Genomic DNA, 19,884 nt, shown 5'->3' on the forward strand with positions numbered 1-19,884 from the left:
GAGTTTTTTTTCATTCCAATTCTCCTTCATAATAAAAAAAATCAACATATTTGCACTGTGTATTTCTTTTTAGAAAATATCTCAAATGACAGGACATCTCAAATGTATAAACAATCCCATTAAAAAGGCAGATTTTTGTTTAATAAAAACAGAAACAGTGATACATCCTACACATGATGGTGATTGCATAATTGTTTTAGCCTGAGTCCCAAGCAACTTGCCGAGGGCTGTGGATAAGCTATATCCTCACAATCAGTAACAGATTTGGAGAACTATTGTAAGGCAAAGTGGGCAAATATTTACATGTTGCTGTTGCACATTTTTATGCTCAGGTAGTCAATTTTGTTTTAGCTTTTCAACAGACAAATACATTTGTGAATTCTAGTATTTCAAAGAATAACCATAAAAAAAGAGGTGAAATAAATGAAATAAAAACATAATTTATAAAACTAATTCAGAATCAACACATATTTAAAAACTAGAGTTTTACATATATATATATATAGAGAGAGAGATATCTATCTATCTATCTATCTATCTATCTATCTATCTATCTATCTATCTATATATATATATATATATATATATATATATATATATATATATATATATATATATAATACACCTACTAAAACTAGTAGTTACAGTAGAAAATGTTGATTCCCATTTGTGATTTCTTGGCATTTACCTTTGTCACTAAGCAACGTACAAGGCGTCCTTCTTTTGTTTGCAAAGGCTTCTGGGAAACTGAGGCCTGTGGGCCACAACGACCGCCCTTTTTCGAGCAACGAGAGTAGAACAGCGCCGTGGGAAATATAATCGCAAAGCTACTTTTTAAAACAGTGTACAACTACTTGAGGTATGTCAAGAGATGCTTTTCGACGCATTCTTCGACCAACAGTAGTTAAAATCAGGATATCTGTCTGGTAAAAGTGTATTTTAATGCGCGGATTGATGACGTAATGTTGATTGTCAAACGCGAAATGGCGAGTGTGCTAGGAGGCCCGTTAGCAGCAGAAAACAGGATTTTTATTACACTTTTTAACTTACCATATGGAGACAGTTGTTGCATTTTATCAACGCTGGGTAAGTTCAGCGGTAGTTGTATGCGGTGGATGTGTGTATATAAATGTCTATTTTATTCATCTCTGAGGGGTAGTGTACGAATCTAAGCTAGCAAAGATGTTTAGCTAGTTAAATAAGATCCATGTGTCAACAGCAAGAAAGCAATTTGTTTCTAGAACACAAGTTTTTTACGAAATTAAACCTGGCAGAGTAGTAGATGTTTTAGTAGACGTACTACTAACAAATAGCATGTCATTAGTCGGATGCAAACAACAAAATTGTTCTATAACAGACATACACTTGCTAAACAGAACATTACAAAACACGTAATGCCAGGGTCAAAATCTACTTTAAACATTCTACGGTATATTTTGTGTAATATCCAAGTAAGGAAAGCAAAGCTTAGCTTTTAGGCCAATACACTTTTTTATGGTAATAAGCCAGAACTAACTTATAACCATTGTGTTCTTTCTATGGAAAGAGTTCACAGTGCTTTTTTTTGTTATGTGCATGAGATATACATGTCAGTTTTAGGACAAAGTCAGTACTTCACATTAAGGAGAGAGCAGACATAGATAGGCACTTAATAGGCAAATATAAGATGATTCACGTTATTAATTACACATTTTAATAAGGTGCATTTAAGCTGTTTTGTTTTGTTGTCCTTTGATGACAAAGGAGTGGCTTCATCTAGGAGAGATGATGAGCTCATATTTCAACTCTAATCTTATTAGACAAATGTCATTACTGGTAGCCAGTCCTAGTGTGTGTTCCCTATGGAGTTAGTAGACTCATATGTTAACTGTGAGATTTACAAAAGATTGCCACTACCCAATTTCCCAATACAGCTCTAGTTTTTAGTGTCTGCTTTCCTAAAACAAATTTTAGCAGTACCGTTTGTCTGTAAGAGATGTCAAGTAACTGTGTAGCTACTTGACATCCACATTCAGAACTGTCTGTCCACGTGCCTCTGTTTTTGCAGGGCAGGGTCAGGTGAATGATGGCGGCGGGGGCAGAGGTGGAGGTGAATGGAGGCAGCGAGTACCCGGGGCTCTACAAAGTCATGATGGACAAACTAAACGAACAGCGACAATTGGATCAGTTTACAGATATCACTCTCATAGTGGATGGTATGTACAGTTGTAGATTTATATCTTTTTTCTATTTCCACACTGCCATGCAGTTCAAAAAGGTAAATTGCTGTAGCTTTATTTTGTAATGTCCAGTTGAAGCTGTTTTTGTATTATTATAAAGTCAAGTTTGCTAGCATTTTATCAAACTGTCACTGTTATTCTGGTTCTGTGAAGAAAACTGAGCTGTATAGTCATTGTTGGGCTTTACACAGACCCCTGTATTTTTGTGTTTGAGTCACATTTGCATGTCATCTGTTCTGTGGGCATGGGTACTATTCCAAAATATATCTTATTGAAAGCCAACTAAAAGTTATAAAATGCGTCTTCCAGCCGTGGTTACCCAAGTGTTTCCTGGAAATTATTTGTATGGTAAAACGCTATTATTCTGCAAAGTTAATTTGCATATCGGTTGCTTGTTGCAGGACACCACTTCAGAGCTCATAAAGCTGTGTTGGCAGCATGCAGTCAGTTTTTCCACAAGTTCTTTCAGGATTTCACCCAGGAACCTCTGGTGGAGATCGAAGGTATTCAGTGTTTCTGTTAAATCCCAGTTAAAGAATGAGCAGCCATGCCTTCACATAGAAGCAAAGTCAACTTTGAAAGTGAAACCTTTGTGTATGTTATTATTACGATTGCAGGTTTTGCTCTGGTAGATAAATGATGTCATAGCATTTTGTAAATGAGGTAAAAAAGCATGCTAACTATGAAAACAATAGCTAGTATTTTTGTTCCTATTATAAACCTTTAGGTGAACAAAAATGTATCTTTTTTTTATAAGATACAAAAATGCAGTTAGATGTTTTGTATTCCATGTGTTTCGTATTACATACTCACTGGTCCTCTGACATTTTTTAGGAGTTAGCAACACAGCGTTTCGCCAGCTGATGGAATTCACGTACACAGCCACACTAGCGATATCTGGGGAGGAAGAGGCGCTCGATGTGTGGAAAGCTGCTGAATACCTTCAAATGCAGGAAGCCATCAAAGCACTCAAGAAGTAAAACATAAGCAGAATAACCAGTCGTCTTGTACTGATAGACTCTCATGCCTGAGTGATGATCATTAAATAACAGTGTGATTTTTTTTTTTTTTCTTTTTGAAGAATAAATTCCTCAACGACAACAAAGAGCATTGCTAAGAAGAGGACGATTGCAGAGACGTCTAATGTGATTACAGAAACCTTACCGACAGTAGAGGGAGAGCAGGTTGGTGTTTATGTGTAATTCTGGTTAAAGGTGTGCATACATTCATCAGTGTGTGCACAAGTACAAATTTACTGGTGATGTTGTTAAATATGATTGTAATGTAGTTAATTTATCCTTTTTGTGCAAAACAACTAGTCCACTAATAGGTAATGATGCTACCCTGCTTTAGTTTAAATTTTTTCCCCTTGATTTTCCAAACATTTTTCTTGCTTTTGTGCCAAATAGCTCAATATCTGATCTGGCCATCCATCCATCCATCCATCCATTTTCTGTACACTCTTGTCCCTTAGAGGGGTCGGGAGGGGTGCTGGTGCCTATCTCCAGCTAAAGTTCCGGGCGAGAGGCGGGGTCTGATCTGGCTATAAAACACAACATTAGAAAAATGGCAAATCACAATATTATTGTTGAATATTGCAATATCAGTTGTGATAACCCAAATTCTCACACTTCTTGTTCTTTTACATCATCTTGATAACTTAGTCATTCTCCTTGTGCTTTAGCATTGTGTCACTAATGTAGGCATTAAAGATAATGAAAGATCATCAGAGCTGGAAGACGCTGACTTTAGAGCAAGACCTATTTTCTTGGTCGGCATCTTCTCAGACAGTGTTGACTGAATTTTTTTTTTATGTGGACAGTGACACTAGAGACAATTAGTGGTACCTGAGATTTTCTTTTGAACACCCTCACTAACTTCCTTTTACAAAACTTTTCAGAAGGACGATATTCTCAAACACACAAATACTGGGATTTCGAGTGGTTAACTTAGGCTTACATAAGGCTTATGGAATGGCCTTCACCTAAACTCTAATGGAAATATCTGCTCTCTCCAAATCAATCAACCAGTTTAAATGAACTCTGACATTTTTGAGAAAGAGTAGGCCAATATCTAGCCAAAAATATACCAAAAACAACAAAAAGTAGTCAAGTGGCAGCTTGCTAAAGAATATTTAATCAAATATTAATGGGCATGCTGTTTATGAATATTTGATTCTTTACATACAATTGTTATGCAGTTAAGAGTAAATCTATAGTTTTTTCAACTTTTTACAATGAGCTATTGTTTGCAAAAGTCTCCAAAGTTGTTGCTTGTGACATCATTTCACATTGGAAATACAAATACATTAATAAAAGCCATAAGCGTATGACATTTAAGCTGATGATTACCTTAATTAAAGGTATCAATTAAATGTTTTGTTGTCCTCTAGGTGGAGATTGAAGTGGTGGAGACTGGAATGGAGGAGGTGGTGGATGGAAAGACTGCTCAAGCTGCATCAGATGACTCTGCTTTGGCTCTTCTAGCTGACATAACTAGCAAATACCAGCAGGGGGAGCCAACAATTCATGTGATCAAGAAGGATGAAGAGGTATATATTTTGTATTATTATTAATTTCTTAAATATGCATATACTTGTCCTTGGGAAAGCATTCTCTACAAATATCAGTGTTTACTTTACAGGAGGTTCTGTATCAGGAGGAAACCGTGACAGCCTCCAAAGTACTGGAGAACGTTGAAGTTGTAGAAGTCCAGATCTCCCAAGGAGACATCTTCCGCTGCAGCAAGTGCGACCGTAGTTTTAAGCTGTACTATCATCTCAAGCAGCACCTGAAAACTCACCTGGGTTCTATGGAGAAGCCTCATGTGTGTAACCACTGTGGCAAAGCTTACACACGGGAGGGCGCCCTGAAGCAGCACATCAATACGTTTCATTTTGACGCAGAGGAACTGTCTCGAGGGCAGAAAATTCAAAAGAAAGTGCACATCTGTGAATACTGTAAGAAGCACTTTGACCACTTTGGCCACTTTAAGGAGCACCTACGGAAGCACACTGGTGAGATTTGAAATATGAAAAAAAAAGCTCAATTTAAGTTACTAATTTTACCTGGACTCTATTCATAATTTCTTATTTATACAGCCATTCTATAATTATATCTGCAGCTTTAGCATTTTTGGGCTTTTATATTTTCAGGTGAAAAGCCTTATGAGTGTCCAGATTGTCATGAGCGATTTGCAAGGAACAGCACATTGAAGTGCCATATGGCCGCCTGTCAGAACGGAGCAGGAGCCAAGAAAGGACGAAAGAAGCTCTACGAATGCCAGGTACAGCGTGCCAATTATTTTTTCCTTTATTAAAACAATGTTTTAATATTTATTTATGTAGAAGGAAATAATGCTCATACAACTGACGCAGAAACCTCTGAATCTGTAAATCTTTGATCTGCTGTTGCAGATCTTTAGCTGGTTCAAATCTTTCTTTATTATTAATTATAGTTCTTAGAATTATTTTTTTCCTAGTTTTGGCAGAAATCGGAAATGTTTATTTTTTCAATAAAACGTTTTAATGGCAAAGCCATTTAATCAAAAAGAACAAAGATTTTTCTCTAAAACGGCTGAAAGCTACAGAGTCGTCTGTCTCAACACACAATGTCTAGAGACACAATAAAATCCTTCATGTTTAGGATCTGAGATATCAACAATTAAACGCAACTGAAAACTCTTTTCAAAGACATTTCAATAACATGTCTTTTTATTGTTTTTATTTTCAATGAGATTAATTCAAAAAAATAAACAATAAAGGTGCAATTTAGTTTTGTTGTACCCTTTCAATTCTTTGAAAGCTTCAAACAATTGAATTTATTAGTATCAGAGACATCACCACAATGCAGTCAGTGTTACACAGGAATAACAAGATTTTATTATTTGAATAAATACAAAATGACTACAGTATTGATATTTCAAACTGCCTTCTCCATTTCATAGTGATGTTTAGTAAGACTGGTATTGTTAGTTCAGTTAGTGTTACTAGCCAATTACCAGTTAGCAGTTAGCTGCTGTCAATTTTTTTGGAAAACATTGACAGCATTTCCTGATACAGCATGTTCAATAAAAAAAATACTCTTCAAAAAGTTTAAATACATCAACATTGCAGTTGTGAGTTTAGCTTCCTGGTTTCTCCTGAAGTTTCACAAAAATGGAGGCCAGAAGAAACAGTAAACATGCTCCTGTAGAAGATAGCGTTTTTGTTTTAGAACTTTTAACTGATTTGTGTTCTCAGACTTCATTATTAACACTGCACTAATACTGAAAATAGCTTTTTTCTGTCTGTACAACTTCAGTAACCATGGGGCATTGTCACAAAATTCAGTACTCATTCATTTGTCAGTGCATCTCTCATTTATTATTTTAGCATTGCTAATGCACATTTGTGAATATAGTTAAATCGGCTGTGTGTACAAACATCCACAAACGTTAAAAAAACAAAATATTTTAATCTTTTTTGCACCAGTATTATTGTACGGTAATATAATTAAGTATGGCTGCAAGTGTTCACTAACCTTAACACATTTAGATTTTAAATACAGGTCATACTAAAACATTGTTTTGCGGTGTAAACAAGTTGAATAGTGTTCTTTATACTTTGCTTTTGCAGCAGAAATGCAGAACATGCCAGTATTAATTGGTTCAAATCTTTAATTTATCATTAACTCTTCAAACTTTTTTTCCCATCAGGTCTGCAGTAGCGTGTTTATAAGCTGGGACCAGTTCAAGGAGCATCTTATGTGCCACACAGGGGACAAGCCAAACCATTGCACCATGTGTGACCTATGGTTCACTGACGCCAAAGAACTTAAAACGCATCTCAAAGACGTACATTCTATTGAGGATAAGTCTATGGAGCAGGTGGTCCTCACCGACTCGGCTGCAACTGCCGCTCTCACCATAGCGACACAAAGCATAGGAGGCACTGAAACCGTCCTGCTGGACGATGGCATTCACGTCGAACATGTTACGGTGGAGCCTGTGGACGTAATGCAAATGGAGGAGACTACAACAGTCGTAGTGGAAGATGGAGGAGTGGGGGGGATATGTGAGGAGGACCTGGAGAGACTAAAGCAGGCTGGGTTGCAGATCCAAGTGGTCCATGTGAACACAGCTTCAGTTGATGAGCACCAAGTGGTCAACTCTGAGGTGGAAGTAGAGATTGAGGATGAAATTGTGAACCTAGAGGAAGCTGAACAAACAGTAGCTGTATGAGAATAAAACAAGGATTGTCTTAATGTACCTTAAAAAAAGGTCTTTCCAAATCAAGCAGAAGAAACTTTTCTACTGCAGACAACTTATTTTTTTAATGGAATCCTGCATGTGGGAGATACCACATATCTGTATAATCACCTGTCACATTGAATGTCCATGTCTGAACTTCTCTGAATCTTTTGAGAGATTTGCAATATCAAGATTTCTTTAAAATATTGTATTTATTCTAAACGTGTTTTCCACCCCATAACTTGAGTCTTCAGGACTCCAGCAAACCTTTTTTCTCAATAAATTGCTGATGTTAAGTCAGATCACTCGCAGTGTGCTTTGGGAAACTTCAGAGATGTTGGTAAATATTTGTAAATTAGGAATTTGATTTTCAGCCAGTGCTTTTTTTTTTTTATACCTCCATAGTGAAAATAAAAAATCAGACATTTTTGTACTTTAGGACTTGGACTTAAGTCTTACAATTTACGTTAATACACTACTAAGTATTCTGTTTTTATGCAGAGGGTGAAACTCAAAGATTTCAGCTTGAAATAATTCACACAAAAGGATAATTGAAACTGAATAAGCTTTAGGAACAGCCACAATAAAAGTCTTATTTCCACAGCAGAAGAATAGCCACTCGCTTTGAATTCTTTTCTAGTTATCCTCACTGTGTTTGGCAGCACCTCTGTCATGTTTTATATATATATCGTCTCCCAACAATACCTGTGGGTCAAAACATGGACAAAGACATCGAGCTTTTCCTTTTTGATTGTTTTTACTTTACTGAAGCAGCTCATTAACCAATGATATATGTTAATATTAATATATATCAGTGTTATTAACAACATCGCCTTTTACCAGGTTAAAACTGAGCTGAATGCCTTTAAGTAAAAAAAAAAAAAACATTTAAAGTGGTTGGGGTACTAATAAAAGAACAATTGGAGATATAAAAACCCTCAGCTATATCTAAAAGTGGGATTTTTACCCCCAAACAGAATCAAATTTGCTTAAAGGGTTTTAGTGAAAAGAAAATAAATTTGTCTCTAAAAATATTATGAATGTCACGTACACATGCAAGGTTGCCAACAAATTTAACAAGGGTCTTAAGACACTTCCATCTCTTGTGCCAGTCAAATTTAAAGTAATAAAGAACTCTCTAAGCTCCTGGTCCCTTCACCCCACGCTGTACCTCTGATGAGGTCCCCTACAGTCATCATGGGATCACGCTGCGTGACACATGCAGCTTCAATTACCTGCTGCGTCCTGCCACCTGCTATTTGTGCTAAACGGCTCTCCTGCTCCTAGAATAAAATTAGTTCCAATCCTTCCTTCTCATTGGACACGGTGTAGCGCTGTTGCCGTCGCTGATTGGTCCACCCGCCCGTCCTTTAAGTGGATTTCCTTGACAACAGACCGAGCTGGGCAGCAGTTGCTGCAGAAAGCCTGGGCGCCCAATGTCACCGGGTAGTGGGGATAGGATGGATTTGGCACCAAGGTTGGTAAACATGGCTGTCACGGATTCACGAAGATACTGTACACATCCAAGTAAGATCAATTTCCATGTGTAGGCTCAGCTATATATATATATATTTTGTGGGGTTGTGATAGAAAGCGTTTTGGCTCACAGAAAACGGCCTACTGTGGGGCATTTTTGGCTAACTGTTGACTATGATTGAACAGAGATGGGTGTATTATTTAATAGACACACTTCAAGATGTATTTCTTCGAAAGAGGCCTTCCTTGAGAATATTGTCACTGAAAAATATGCGCGTTTAATGTAAACACATGAACCATTCAAGGTGAGATGTGCCGCTTAATTGTTTTCTCTGATGGGAGAGCTCATGTCGTTTAATTTGGGTTCACAAAAAAAAAAAAAAAAAAAAACACACCTTGAGGTACCTTAACTTGCCGTTGCTGAAAGACTGAAGCGCAATATAACCGCATGACTAAACTGGTGCAAAGGCACCTGTTGCAAAGCGTTTTGTTTGCTGTGTTCGCCTGTGACAATTTTTAGATGTAAACAAATGAGGTCAAATTTGCATGTCAGAAGAATTTGTTCAATTACGCCTCAATGGATGGAGCTGTTAGGAGCTCCAAAGATGAATCTTTCGAGAAACAAAACAAGGAGAAAATTTTGTATTTTCTTCAGAAGTAAATGGGCAGAAGATGTGACGAATTAAGGAGGAAATTTCAGTCATTCATCTACATTGTAAGCTGGTGAATAATTTTCCATATTGTTAAAACAAAAATGACCCCTTTTGTGGTTCTTTTTATGTCCACCTGGAGGAAATCTTTTTCCCAATTTTATTCTTTTGATGATCAATTAATCAGAGTACATAAAACATTTTGCTTCATGTGATTTTTCTTTGATGCAAACCTCTTTGATGTGTTGATTGGGAATGACATGCAAACTCAGACAGCTCTTTAAAGCTGGAAGAAATTAATTTGATTTTGTTGTGAACCAGCAGAGGTAAGCTTGGCAGTGGCTGCTCTACACCATAATTTTGTTTTTGTGCTTCCTGTTTATATTGTCATGGTAACTTCATTAAGGCCCCAGTGACATATATGTCCCTCGACAGTGCTCATTCATCTTGTTTGTGTACGTGTTTTGTATAACCAAACATTATTAGTATTAGAGCCAGAGTCAGAGATTCAAAGTTCCCCACATTGTGCAAATCTGTCATTCAAGGTTCACTTCTTGATTAAGTTTCAAAACACATGCTTTCTAATTTTTACAGACCAGTCTGAAACAAAAAAAAAAAAATCACATCTTTTACAAACTGGTGACAGCACCACAATAGCTACAGACATTTGGTGTAAACAGTATTATTATGGAAATTAGCAGTTTTCAGTATCGGTAAGATGTTTAAATAATAATTCATAGGAAGTAGAGAGATGTGAGAAGCCATAGGTAAGCTGACCACATTTGTGCAGTTCTCCTAAAAAAATAACAGAAAGGGTTTAAATTATGACAACTTAAAAAACCTTGTAAGTTGTCTTAGACTTATAGGTAGTAGAATGTTTTCAACTAACCATTTGAAATGCCATCTATTTTGAATCCCTCGCTTAAGACTATTTTGTTTTCCTTTTGTTTAGCAGTTCCTTTAGGTTACTGGTGATCCATGGTTTGTTTTTGGGGAAGCATTTCACTGGGCTGGTGGGGATGCTGTTCTCCACACAGAGGTTTACAGTCAATCATGCCACTAATGTCATTTCCATGTGACTAGTAGAGTTCATCTCAGTCTGCAGTTTCAAAATATCCTACAGAGCTTCTTTAGCTTTCCGTGAACATGTTTTTACAGTTATTTTGAATATAGGTGGCCTCTGAACATGGGATGTTACACACAGAGCAAAGAAAAACAAAATTGTGATCTGATTTTTCAAAAGGAGCTCTTACTTTGGAGATTTTTGAGTCCCTGTCATTTGTATAAAACAAATCCCAACGTTTTATTTTTTTTTTTGTGGAACAGCTAACAAATTGCTGAAATGTTGGAAGTGTGGTGTCTCCATTAGCAGGTTGTACTTTTAACAGTAGTAAACTTGATAACTGTATAATTGGCAAAAATTGGCATTTTTGAATTTGGAATTGAAACATGGTTTAATGTCATTCTCTGATATAGGTTTCATCTTCAGAAACCTATATCAGTACCACAAATGCCATCTGTGGTACTTAAAGAACAGTTTCAGGGCCATGGATTTAAGGTATTGATGCTGATGCATCTTTGCCTCAAACTGCTTTCATTTGCCTGTAAAGGGTGGGGAGGGATTTAGAGATCATATTCTTCTTCTTTCATTTCTTTAGAACAAATAACATTTTTGCCAAGACATTCCAGGGAGGCCAGTCCCTCTGTTCCCGGGATATTTAATGTCTTTACAGTTACACCTTTTCACTATTGAGATTTCTATTATTTTCAAGTGTGCATCTTAACTAACACACTGGAGAAAACTTTGTGTGAAGAGTCATTTCTGCACTAACTGGTACAGATGTATGATGAAGATTTTATTTTCGGTAAGAATAGGAATTGGGATGCAAACACAACCAGACAAATGTTTTTTAAATTATTGAAAGCAAAGGGTTGTATTTATACAGAAAGAGCTCTCCTCTCTGCCTCCTCTTTGTATTGTTAAACACACAACATGAGTTTTGTCGGTGATGGGAAGCGTACCAGGTGGATAGCGCAATAATTAATCCACAACTGCTGTGGATGAGCTGCTTAAGTTCTCTTTTGCTGGAAACCATAAAGAGGCTGCTGATGGCAGCAGAACAATCAGCGGGAGAGTGAGCAGCACAGCCTGATGTTTACCTTAAGTGATTCTTGCAGCAATAATTGTGCAGTGAGTAAGGAAGGCCTCATACTTGGCAAAGCAGATTGTGTTTAATGATGACGGACTGTTTGCAGACCCGTGCATTAGTTTCTGATGGTTTTGTACGTTAATAATGCAAGTTTAATTCAGGTAACTGATAAGTGCAGTGTCTTGTCTGAACAAACTTGGCATATAATTTAAGAAAAAATATGTGTTTTACATAAGCCCAGTTAATTTTCATCTCTAATGTGTTTTTTTTTTTCTGTTTTTCCTCATGGGGCATTGTTAGAGCTCTGTTTTCTGAACAGCATGCAATTATCACCTTCTTCCATGCTTATTCAACCACACTGATTCACAGACACAGATAAAGAAGCTGACAGTGAGCACTCTGCAATTGAAATGATTTTGCTTAGTCATACTGGTAGTTTTGAAGGTTTTCTTTCTGTTACCAAATCTTGATTTGCTTACCCCAGCTGCCATAGCAACCTGAATCTATGAGTGAGCTCCTAATTATGAATTGCAATACAAATTATAGAACATTCGAGCGAAGAAAGCCCAAGTGTACTGCTTTTTAAGATCTGCGCATTGGCCTTCGCGTGCAAGTGGTGCAAAAATGTGTTTAGTGGTGTTCACGATTTATTAATGTTTCAAACAAAAGCACATATGGTAATGTTGCTGCTACATTATCAAGATGAGACAATTTGAGGAAAAACGTCATATACGGTTCATAAAATATGTACTAACCTATAAATAAACCTCTAAATTATGCTGTAAAGTACAAGTTTCAAATTCGAAACCTCCTAAAGAAACTAAGCAGCTGAATAGGCTTAAAAACCAATTCAAATTTGTGCATCTGTTTGTCTTTGTTCTTTTCACAGGTTGTCCTGGCTGTCACCCTGTGGCTGCACCCTGACACAATCACCTGTTCATCTTCACTCTTTCAACCTCTCGCGTCCTTCTCCTCTTCCCTCCTCCTCACCTCATGGCCTATTAATACTCAGACACAAAAGGCTCCATTAACGTCCCCGCTCCGAGACAGCAGGGAGCATGAATCTGATAATACATGCTTTGGTGAACCTTTGGCCATAAGCGAGGGAAAGTGGAAGATTGACAGAGGAAATCCCCAAATGCAACAGCATAACAGCTTTAAGCATCCTGTGACAATCTGATCATATTATTCTTTTGTGGCCAGCTTCAGGTGCAGCTTACTTGGGACATTTTGGATAAAACATGGGCTCTTAGATGCAAATATGTGTTGAAGTGTTGAGCTGATATAGAGAAAGAAACTGAATATTTCTTCTTTAATAGAAGTGCCTATACAACAATGATGCAGTGACAAATCTGAAAGAATCTATCTTGAAAAAGAATCACACACCAGAAGGTAAGTCTATTTTTTCTGTGTTTGTTGCATAGTTGAAGTTAGTAAAAGTATATTTGGATCAGATAATAGCCATGTTATGGGTACCTGCTTATATTTTCCTTCTTTTATATCTCATTACATTCAAATGTTGTTTTTTGAATCTATGAAGATTTTTATTATTTTACAGCAAAATAATTAACATAATTTGTTAAAACCATGTATTATTATTATTGTGTGCTAATGCACAATGTAGATTCATTACTCAGTGATTTATTTATAATGTTTATATATCCTATGATTATAGCTTACAACCCAGAATGTAATTTTTTCAGAAAAAAAATAATGTTACATAATATCAGTAAAATAAATTCTGACCCAGAGGTGCAGTGCAGCATATGTACTTACTTCTTGATCAGGGTCCTATTTGATGAATTGCTACATTAGTGCAGCTTGGTATGAAGGTGATCAGTCTGTGACTCTTCAATGTTGGTTATGGTGTCTATCATTTTCCTCATGACGGTACTCGATGGATTATACATGCAGTTTTGGTCAGAACAATGTGCTGGTCAATTATTTATAACCTTTTATTGGTACTTTTGGCAGTGTGGATAAATGCCAAATAATACAAGAAAATTAAATCAATGTTTCCATAAAGCTTGTCAGCACAGGTAGCATGTAGTGCCCTATGATTTCCGGCTGCTTTTGACTTTGGACTTGCTAAACTACAATCGATTGACCAACACTAGAAGACATGAATCCCCAAATCGTTACAGAATGTGGAAACTTTACACTGGACCTCATTCAGATTGGATTATGTTCCTCTCCACTCTTCCCCTAAATCCTGATTTTGATTTCCAAATGAAATATAAAATTTACTTTTGTCTGCAAAATTGACTTTGGACTTCTTTTTGTACTTTAGTAAGTACAATTAAGTAACACAATTCACTCTGGTTTAGGAGTGACTTAACAGAAGGAATGTGACAGTTGTATCCTATATCATGAGGTTGGTATTGGAAGCGTCGACTTCAGCCACAATCCAAATTTTGTTCACCTGCAAACACTTGGCTTTTTATTTATCCTGGTTATTTTTCTACCACAATTTTCCCTTCTATTTAACTTTCAAATAATATCTTTTATTCTGCTGTCTGGCAATAGTCAGCATAAGGAGCAATGTGTTTTTGTTGCTTACCTTCCTTTTGGGGGACTCCAATTACAACTGTCTAGTTTTTAATCTTTCTTGTGATTATTTTGCCCCTAACATAACATGTCTGTCTTATGATTTTTGCTAGTCTTTTATTTTTTATTCTTTCACTCTGTGTGCATTGAATCTCCATGATTTTCACTTTATTCACTGAAATGTTAGAATTACTTTTTAATTTTATTCTAATTCATAAAAATTTTCCTGTTTAGTGATAATAGTCAGAGATGTCTTCAATTCAACTTAAAGAATATTTTCAGGCACTCAAAGTTTAGGAAAGTAGAAATGAAAAAGGAAGTAAAGTAGAAAATTACTTCTTCCATTCTGCATCCTGTTCTGCGTTACTCCTAGCTATGGCCTAAGCCCACTCCTCCCTGAGCGTTCCTCGCAGGATGACTGCTGTCTGCCCCTCCGAGAGCAGCCCAGATGGAGCTGAAGCCGGGACTGGGACAGCAGGCACCACTGGGAACAGCTCAGTCTCAGGAGCAGATTCCAGGGAGTCTAATGGAGACTCTGTTGAAGGGTCCACTGTAGGGACAGCTGTGGTTTCTGGCGGACAAAGGTATAGCCGCTGGAGCCGGCAGGATAGCTCTGACATCAACACAGATGATGAGGGAGCCACTGTTCGTCGCCTAACTCCTCTGGAAAGGCTGAACCTGGATATGTGTCAGGATGAAAGGTAAGATTTCAGAAAAAAAGTCTTTATTTTTTACAGTCTGACATTTCTTTGGACTTGAGCTACTTTTTCCATTTTTGATTGACTTGCCTTAGACTGCAATCCTTTCTTGTGTGAGTTTGTTAAATTATGGAAAAAATATCAGTGTCACATTTCGTGTTACATAATCTGGTCACAGGGTGGTCCGTGAGCTGACAGTGGGCAGAAGAATTGCCTTCTACAAGATTCGTGGCGAAATAGGGTGTGGAAATTTCTCCCATGTCAAACTAGGAATTCATGCTCTTACAAAAGGTAATTAGTGCAAATAATGTTATGTCATATGACAACACCTAAGACAGATACAAACAAAGCTCCATGTATAGAAAACTTTAAAGTAAGCTTTCTGTTCTTTCAGGAGTGAGTCATTGTGATCGATGAGCAAGAGGTTTTTATTTCATAATAATTTATAAAGCAGTTTTTTTCCTGGTGAGGAGGCTGATTCATCCACAAACAGAGTTACTGTCTGCTGCACTTGACCTAAAGGATTGATTAGAGATCTCCAGTTTCCTTAGCGACAGCTAAAATTGCTGCATGCCTCATCAAATACTACAGATGGGGCCATGAATGTGTAGTTCTGTCAGACTGTGGGTGTTTTAGTATATTTTGCTACTTCATGCCTCTTTGTGTTATGAGTGTTTTTTTGGATTTAAACTGCATTTCTGATGCTAAAACATTATGAGCTGGATTGCGTTTTGAATGCTCCTATTGACAGCTATATTGCGTCTGAAACTGAGCCTAATACCCGCCTTAATAATTCATGCTGGAGCACAAAGAGATATCTCAACACCATTTTGCTGCTTGAGCACTTTTCTGGATTCGGTTACTTGAGAGTTGTTTTAAGGATCTCTATTAATGATTTAAAGGCATATAGCCAACAGCTGGGGCATTTAAATGAAATATTTCTAAAGTTTTTAGATCTTTAATCTTACTTTTTTGGATTGTAAATTTATTATGCTTACACCTCAAGTTGCTGCTGTTTCAAAAAGAAGTTCCCATGATATGTAAAAGTAAATTTAATTTTAAGATGGCACTATAAATGAGAATGTATAAAATAAAAAATGTTTTAAAGGGCAGCTAAAACTCTTAATATGAGTAGATTGTCAGTGTCTGTTGTTTTTTTATATTATGCATGTACCTGGAATTTCTTCTTTATATATGTTGTTAATTTAAATTAGAATTTAAAAGGATTTCTTTCTGTCACATGATTGAGCTCTGGTTGATTATTAATTCTCTCTTTGGTATAACCAGACAAAGTGGCCATTAAGATCTTAGACAAAACTAAGTTGGATCAGAAGACTCAGAGGTTGCTTTCAAGAGAAATCTCCAGCATGGAAAAACTACACCACCCTAATATCATACGCCTATATGAGGTTTGTCTTTAGATTCCTTTTCCTTTTTAAAACCAGCCTTCTTCATCCTGATCATTATGCCTCTGTCTGTATCCTTTTTAGGTGGTGGAGACGTTGTCACGGCTACACTTGGTGATGGAGTATGCAGGTGGAGGGGAGCTCTACACTAAGATCACTACAGAAGGAAAACTTTCTGACACTGACAGCAAGATTGTCTTTGCTCAGATCCTCTCGGCTGTTAAACACATGGTGAGTACTTACTCATATATGTTAATAGAATATATTTGAGTAGAATTACAGTAAATTGTACTGTGAATACATTCTGTAATGTACTTAGAGTCCCAATAGCCGTGCCACCAAAATATTGATATTCTCTGTGTTTCTCTCAGAATTAACAGTACGCATGTCTGAGTATGCAATAAAATTAAACTTAAACATAAAATAAACTTTCCTTTCTGGAGGTTTGTCCCACTTGAATTTATTTTCAAACTCCTCCTTAATATTTCAAATAGATTAACGTTTGCCTAAAATCTGTTATAACCTTGGCAGATTAACTTGTTTTTTATTTTTATTTTTTTAATGGTGCACCTTTTTTTTCCTATTATGCTTTGGAAGATTCCTGTGACAAACTTTTTGGTTTGATAGAAATACATGTATATCTAAATATCCCAGGGATATGAATATGTTTAATTTTTCTGACCATAGTAATTTTTTTTCACACCTTGGAATGTCGTTGATATAACCTGGCATCGCCTTTTTAAATCTCTATTCAAATTTCAAATCTACATGTACATTTTTAATTAAATTTATAAACTGATTTCAGAATAGAAGATCTTTTGTAGATCCAGTTTAATCTAATGTGAGTTGGCGTCACATGACATTAGTTACTTATCTTGTTTAGGTAGATGGTACGTTTATGACTGTGATTTCTATTCTTCTCCCATAGCATGAAAATAACATCATCCATCGTGACCTAAAGGCAGAAAATGTCTTCTACACAAGCAGCTCTTGTGTCAAAGTCGGGGACTTTGGATTTAGCACACTGAGCCGCCGCGATGAGACACTCAACACTTTCTGCGGCTCTCCACCTTATGCGGCTCCAGAACTCTTCCGGGATGAGCATTATGTAGGAGCTTACGTAGATATTTGGGCTTTGGGGGTCATGCTGTTTTTTATGGTGACCGGCACCATGCCATTCAGGGCAGACACTGTGGCCAAACTGAAGAGATGCATCATGGAGGGAGCCTATGTGCTTCCCCCATGGGTCCCTGAGGCATGCCAGAGGCTCATCAGGGGGATTCTACAGCCAGTCCCATCGGACCGCTATACAGTGGAGCAAATGGTGGGCTGTGAGTGGCTGCTCCCTGTGGAATTCCCATGTGCCATGGAGCCTTGTAAGCTAGATCCATCTCACCTTGCTGAGAGCAAACCAGCTGAACTGCTGGAGGAAGAGCTGGAGGTAAAGGCTGCATTAGAGACTCTAGGAATCACTTCAGAGCACATATTCAACAACCAGGGAAAAGACTGCAGAAGCTCCATCACTGGGGTCTATCGGATTTTGCTACACCGGGCTCAGAAGAAACGGGTGGTTGAGAGGACACCAGCGGTCACACAGAAAGTCGGGCCAACTACAACAAGTAAAAAGGAGCGACTAAAAGTGTATCGCAGTTTGCGGCACACATCTAAACTGTGTGTGGTTCTGTGACAAAAATGTTAAACTTTACTATGGAAATTCAATGATTATGCAGCCTGGGGTTAAATTGCACAGACTGCATTAGCAAAGTTTTTCAGTCCAGTAGTATATGTCAAAGTAATCGTACTAAAACCTCACTGAGCTGCTGAAACTTGATATTTCTTACTTAGTATGTTTTCTTTTTCTTCTAAATCTAGTCTCTGTGAGAAGGCTGCAGAAAGTTTATTATGTTTATATACTTTTTTGTTTTGAAATGAAATTTTTATCAGATTTAACAAGGTATGGAATGTAAATAATTAAAAGCCAACATAATGGTTAGACTGCTAATAATTTCATTTGGGTCATATAGACAATACACTGTTAGTTATCAGCTCTATGCTCATTATTGGAATTATTGCCAGGTACAAAGGCACCAATTTAACAGAAACACCCTAAAAAAGGCTCGATATCAGTAATATGAAAACAAAAACATTCAGTGCATTAAACGTGGTATATTTGATGTTTAAGTGCAATTTTCTGAAATGCCTTATTTTTCATTGTTTTGAAATCAAATTGGTTTCAGTAATGATACAGGTGAAAGGGTTATATGTGATGTATCTCTATGAGATGTTCCAAATATTTACTTCATTAACCTCAATTTGTTGACTAACTTTTTGACAAAAACAAGGTGTGTACTGGTACACTAAGATACAATTTCATTACAGATATACCAACTAACAGAAGATTAATTAATGTGGTAAAACATTACTTTCAGGTTCAAGGTCTAAGACTGAATATCAGATTCGCTACATCATGCAATGCCATGTCAATGTGCTGATTGAAATAAATGTCAAATGAAAACTAAACTGCTTCTGTTCATTGAAGAATAAATGCTAACAACAAATAAGCTAATCTCTTTATATCTGATTGAGTTTCATGTAGAAAACTTCGATTAGTTTGCGTTATCACTCCATAAGTAATTTATGTATATTTAGGTTTTTGGGGTTTTTTAATTGACAAATAGTTTAGTTTTATAGGTAACTTTGGTTTATAATTACTCTAATATGTTATGTTAGAATATATACTACACATATACTAGTGTATGTGTAATGAAAAAACGTATATTAATTTTCTGTAGTGCAAGAACTTTTAATAATTTATTTTTCTAAATAATTGTACAGTACACAGTCTGTGTATCAGCTGCTTGAACCTTATTATGTGACTATTATTAACATTACTAGAAAGAGATTTTTCACAAGACCATTGTTATAATTCTGAGAATTGTTATTCAGTATAATATTGCTTTAAATTAAAAAAGAAACATAATTGTAAGCCTCATTGCTAAAATGTGTATATGTTTTGCTTTATAAACTGTACAGGCAGTTTTTTTATGTGGCTAAATATAGTTTATCAATAAGTATAGGCTATAGGGAAAAAACACAAACATCTAGTCTTTGAACTTGACTAAGTTCAATGCAGTTTAAGAAGTTTTATTACTTCTTAATGTACAGCCCATTTACTTAATGGTAAATGGACTGTAAATCCATAACAATAGTAATAAAAGGTGCATTCATCTGCATTTTAAATGATTGTTTTTTTTTTATTAAAATGATTTATATTTTTTGTAATTTTAGACAGTAGAATATACAGTAGCTTCACCATATTAGATCTTGCAAAAAAGGCTAACATTTTACTATGTATATACTACATATTTGTATTTAATAATAAATTGTCACTTTACTGAATATATCATAATTTATTTGTAGAACTTCTTTTATGTGATATTTTTAGTATTTTGTTCGTGTAATAAGGTTCCATATTCACAAAACATCAAAATAGGTCAGTAGTGCAAACT

The 19,884-nt window shown here is 36.3% G+C and overlaps 2 protein-coding genes across 5 annotated transcripts; both read left to right on the forward strand.

The window, feature by feature from the left end:
* The first annotated feature begins 735 nt into the window (after positions 1-735).
* On the forward strand, positions 736-7,750 carry znf131 (zinc finger protein 131). 2 transcript variants are annotated; one of them, XM_028034757.1, is made up of 9 exons: positions 736-859; positions 2,048-2,195; positions 2,621-2,722; positions 3,054-3,195; positions 3,301-3,403; positions 4,612-4,770; positions 4,863-5,235; positions 5,374-5,504; positions 6,915-7,750. In XM_028034757.1, exons 2-9 carry the CDS (start codon positions 2,063-2,065, stop codon positions 7,437-7,439), a joined length of 1,668 nt encoding a protein of 555 aa, XP_027890558.1. In that variant the 5' UTR covers positions 736-859; positions 2,048-2,062; the 3' UTR covers positions 7,440-7,750. The 2 variants fall into 2 exon arrangements, with proteins under 2 accessions (XP_027890558.1, XP_027890559.1); XM_028034758.1 differs by lacking the exon at positions 736-859 and adding an exon at positions 893-1,086.
* Positions 7,751-8,826: 1,076 nt separating this feature from the next.
* Positions 8,827-18,936, forward strand: nim1ka (NIM1 serine/threonine protein kinase a). 3 transcript variants are annotated; one of them, XM_028034831.1, is made up of 7 exons: positions 8,827-8,925; positions 12,614-13,116; positions 14,645-14,972; positions 15,148-15,260; positions 16,257-16,378; positions 16,460-16,606; positions 17,304-18,936. In XM_028034831.1, exons 3-7 carry the CDS (start codon positions 14,686-14,688, stop codon positions 18,060-18,062), a joined length of 1,428 nt encoding a protein of 475 aa, XP_027890632.1. In that variant the 5' UTR covers positions 8,827-8,925; positions 12,614-13,116; positions 14,645-14,685; the 3' UTR covers positions 18,063-18,936. The 3 variants fall into 3 exon arrangements, with proteins under 3 accessions (XP_027890632.1, XP_027890629.1, XP_027890630.1); XM_028034828.1 differs by having other exon boundaries at positions 8,856-8,975; XM_028034829.1 differs by having other exon boundaries at positions 8,856-8,975; positions 12,614-14,972.
* The last annotated feature ends 948 nt before the right edge of the window (positions 18,937-19,884 follow it).

Source organism: Xiphophorus couchianus, chromosome 12 (genome assembly GCF_001444195.1).
Source record: "Xiphophorus couchianus chromosome 12, X_couchianus-1.0, whole genome shotgun sequence".
NCBI lineage: Eukaryota > Metazoa > Chordata > Actinopteri > Cyprinodontiformes > Poeciliidae > Xiphophorus > Xiphophorus couchianus.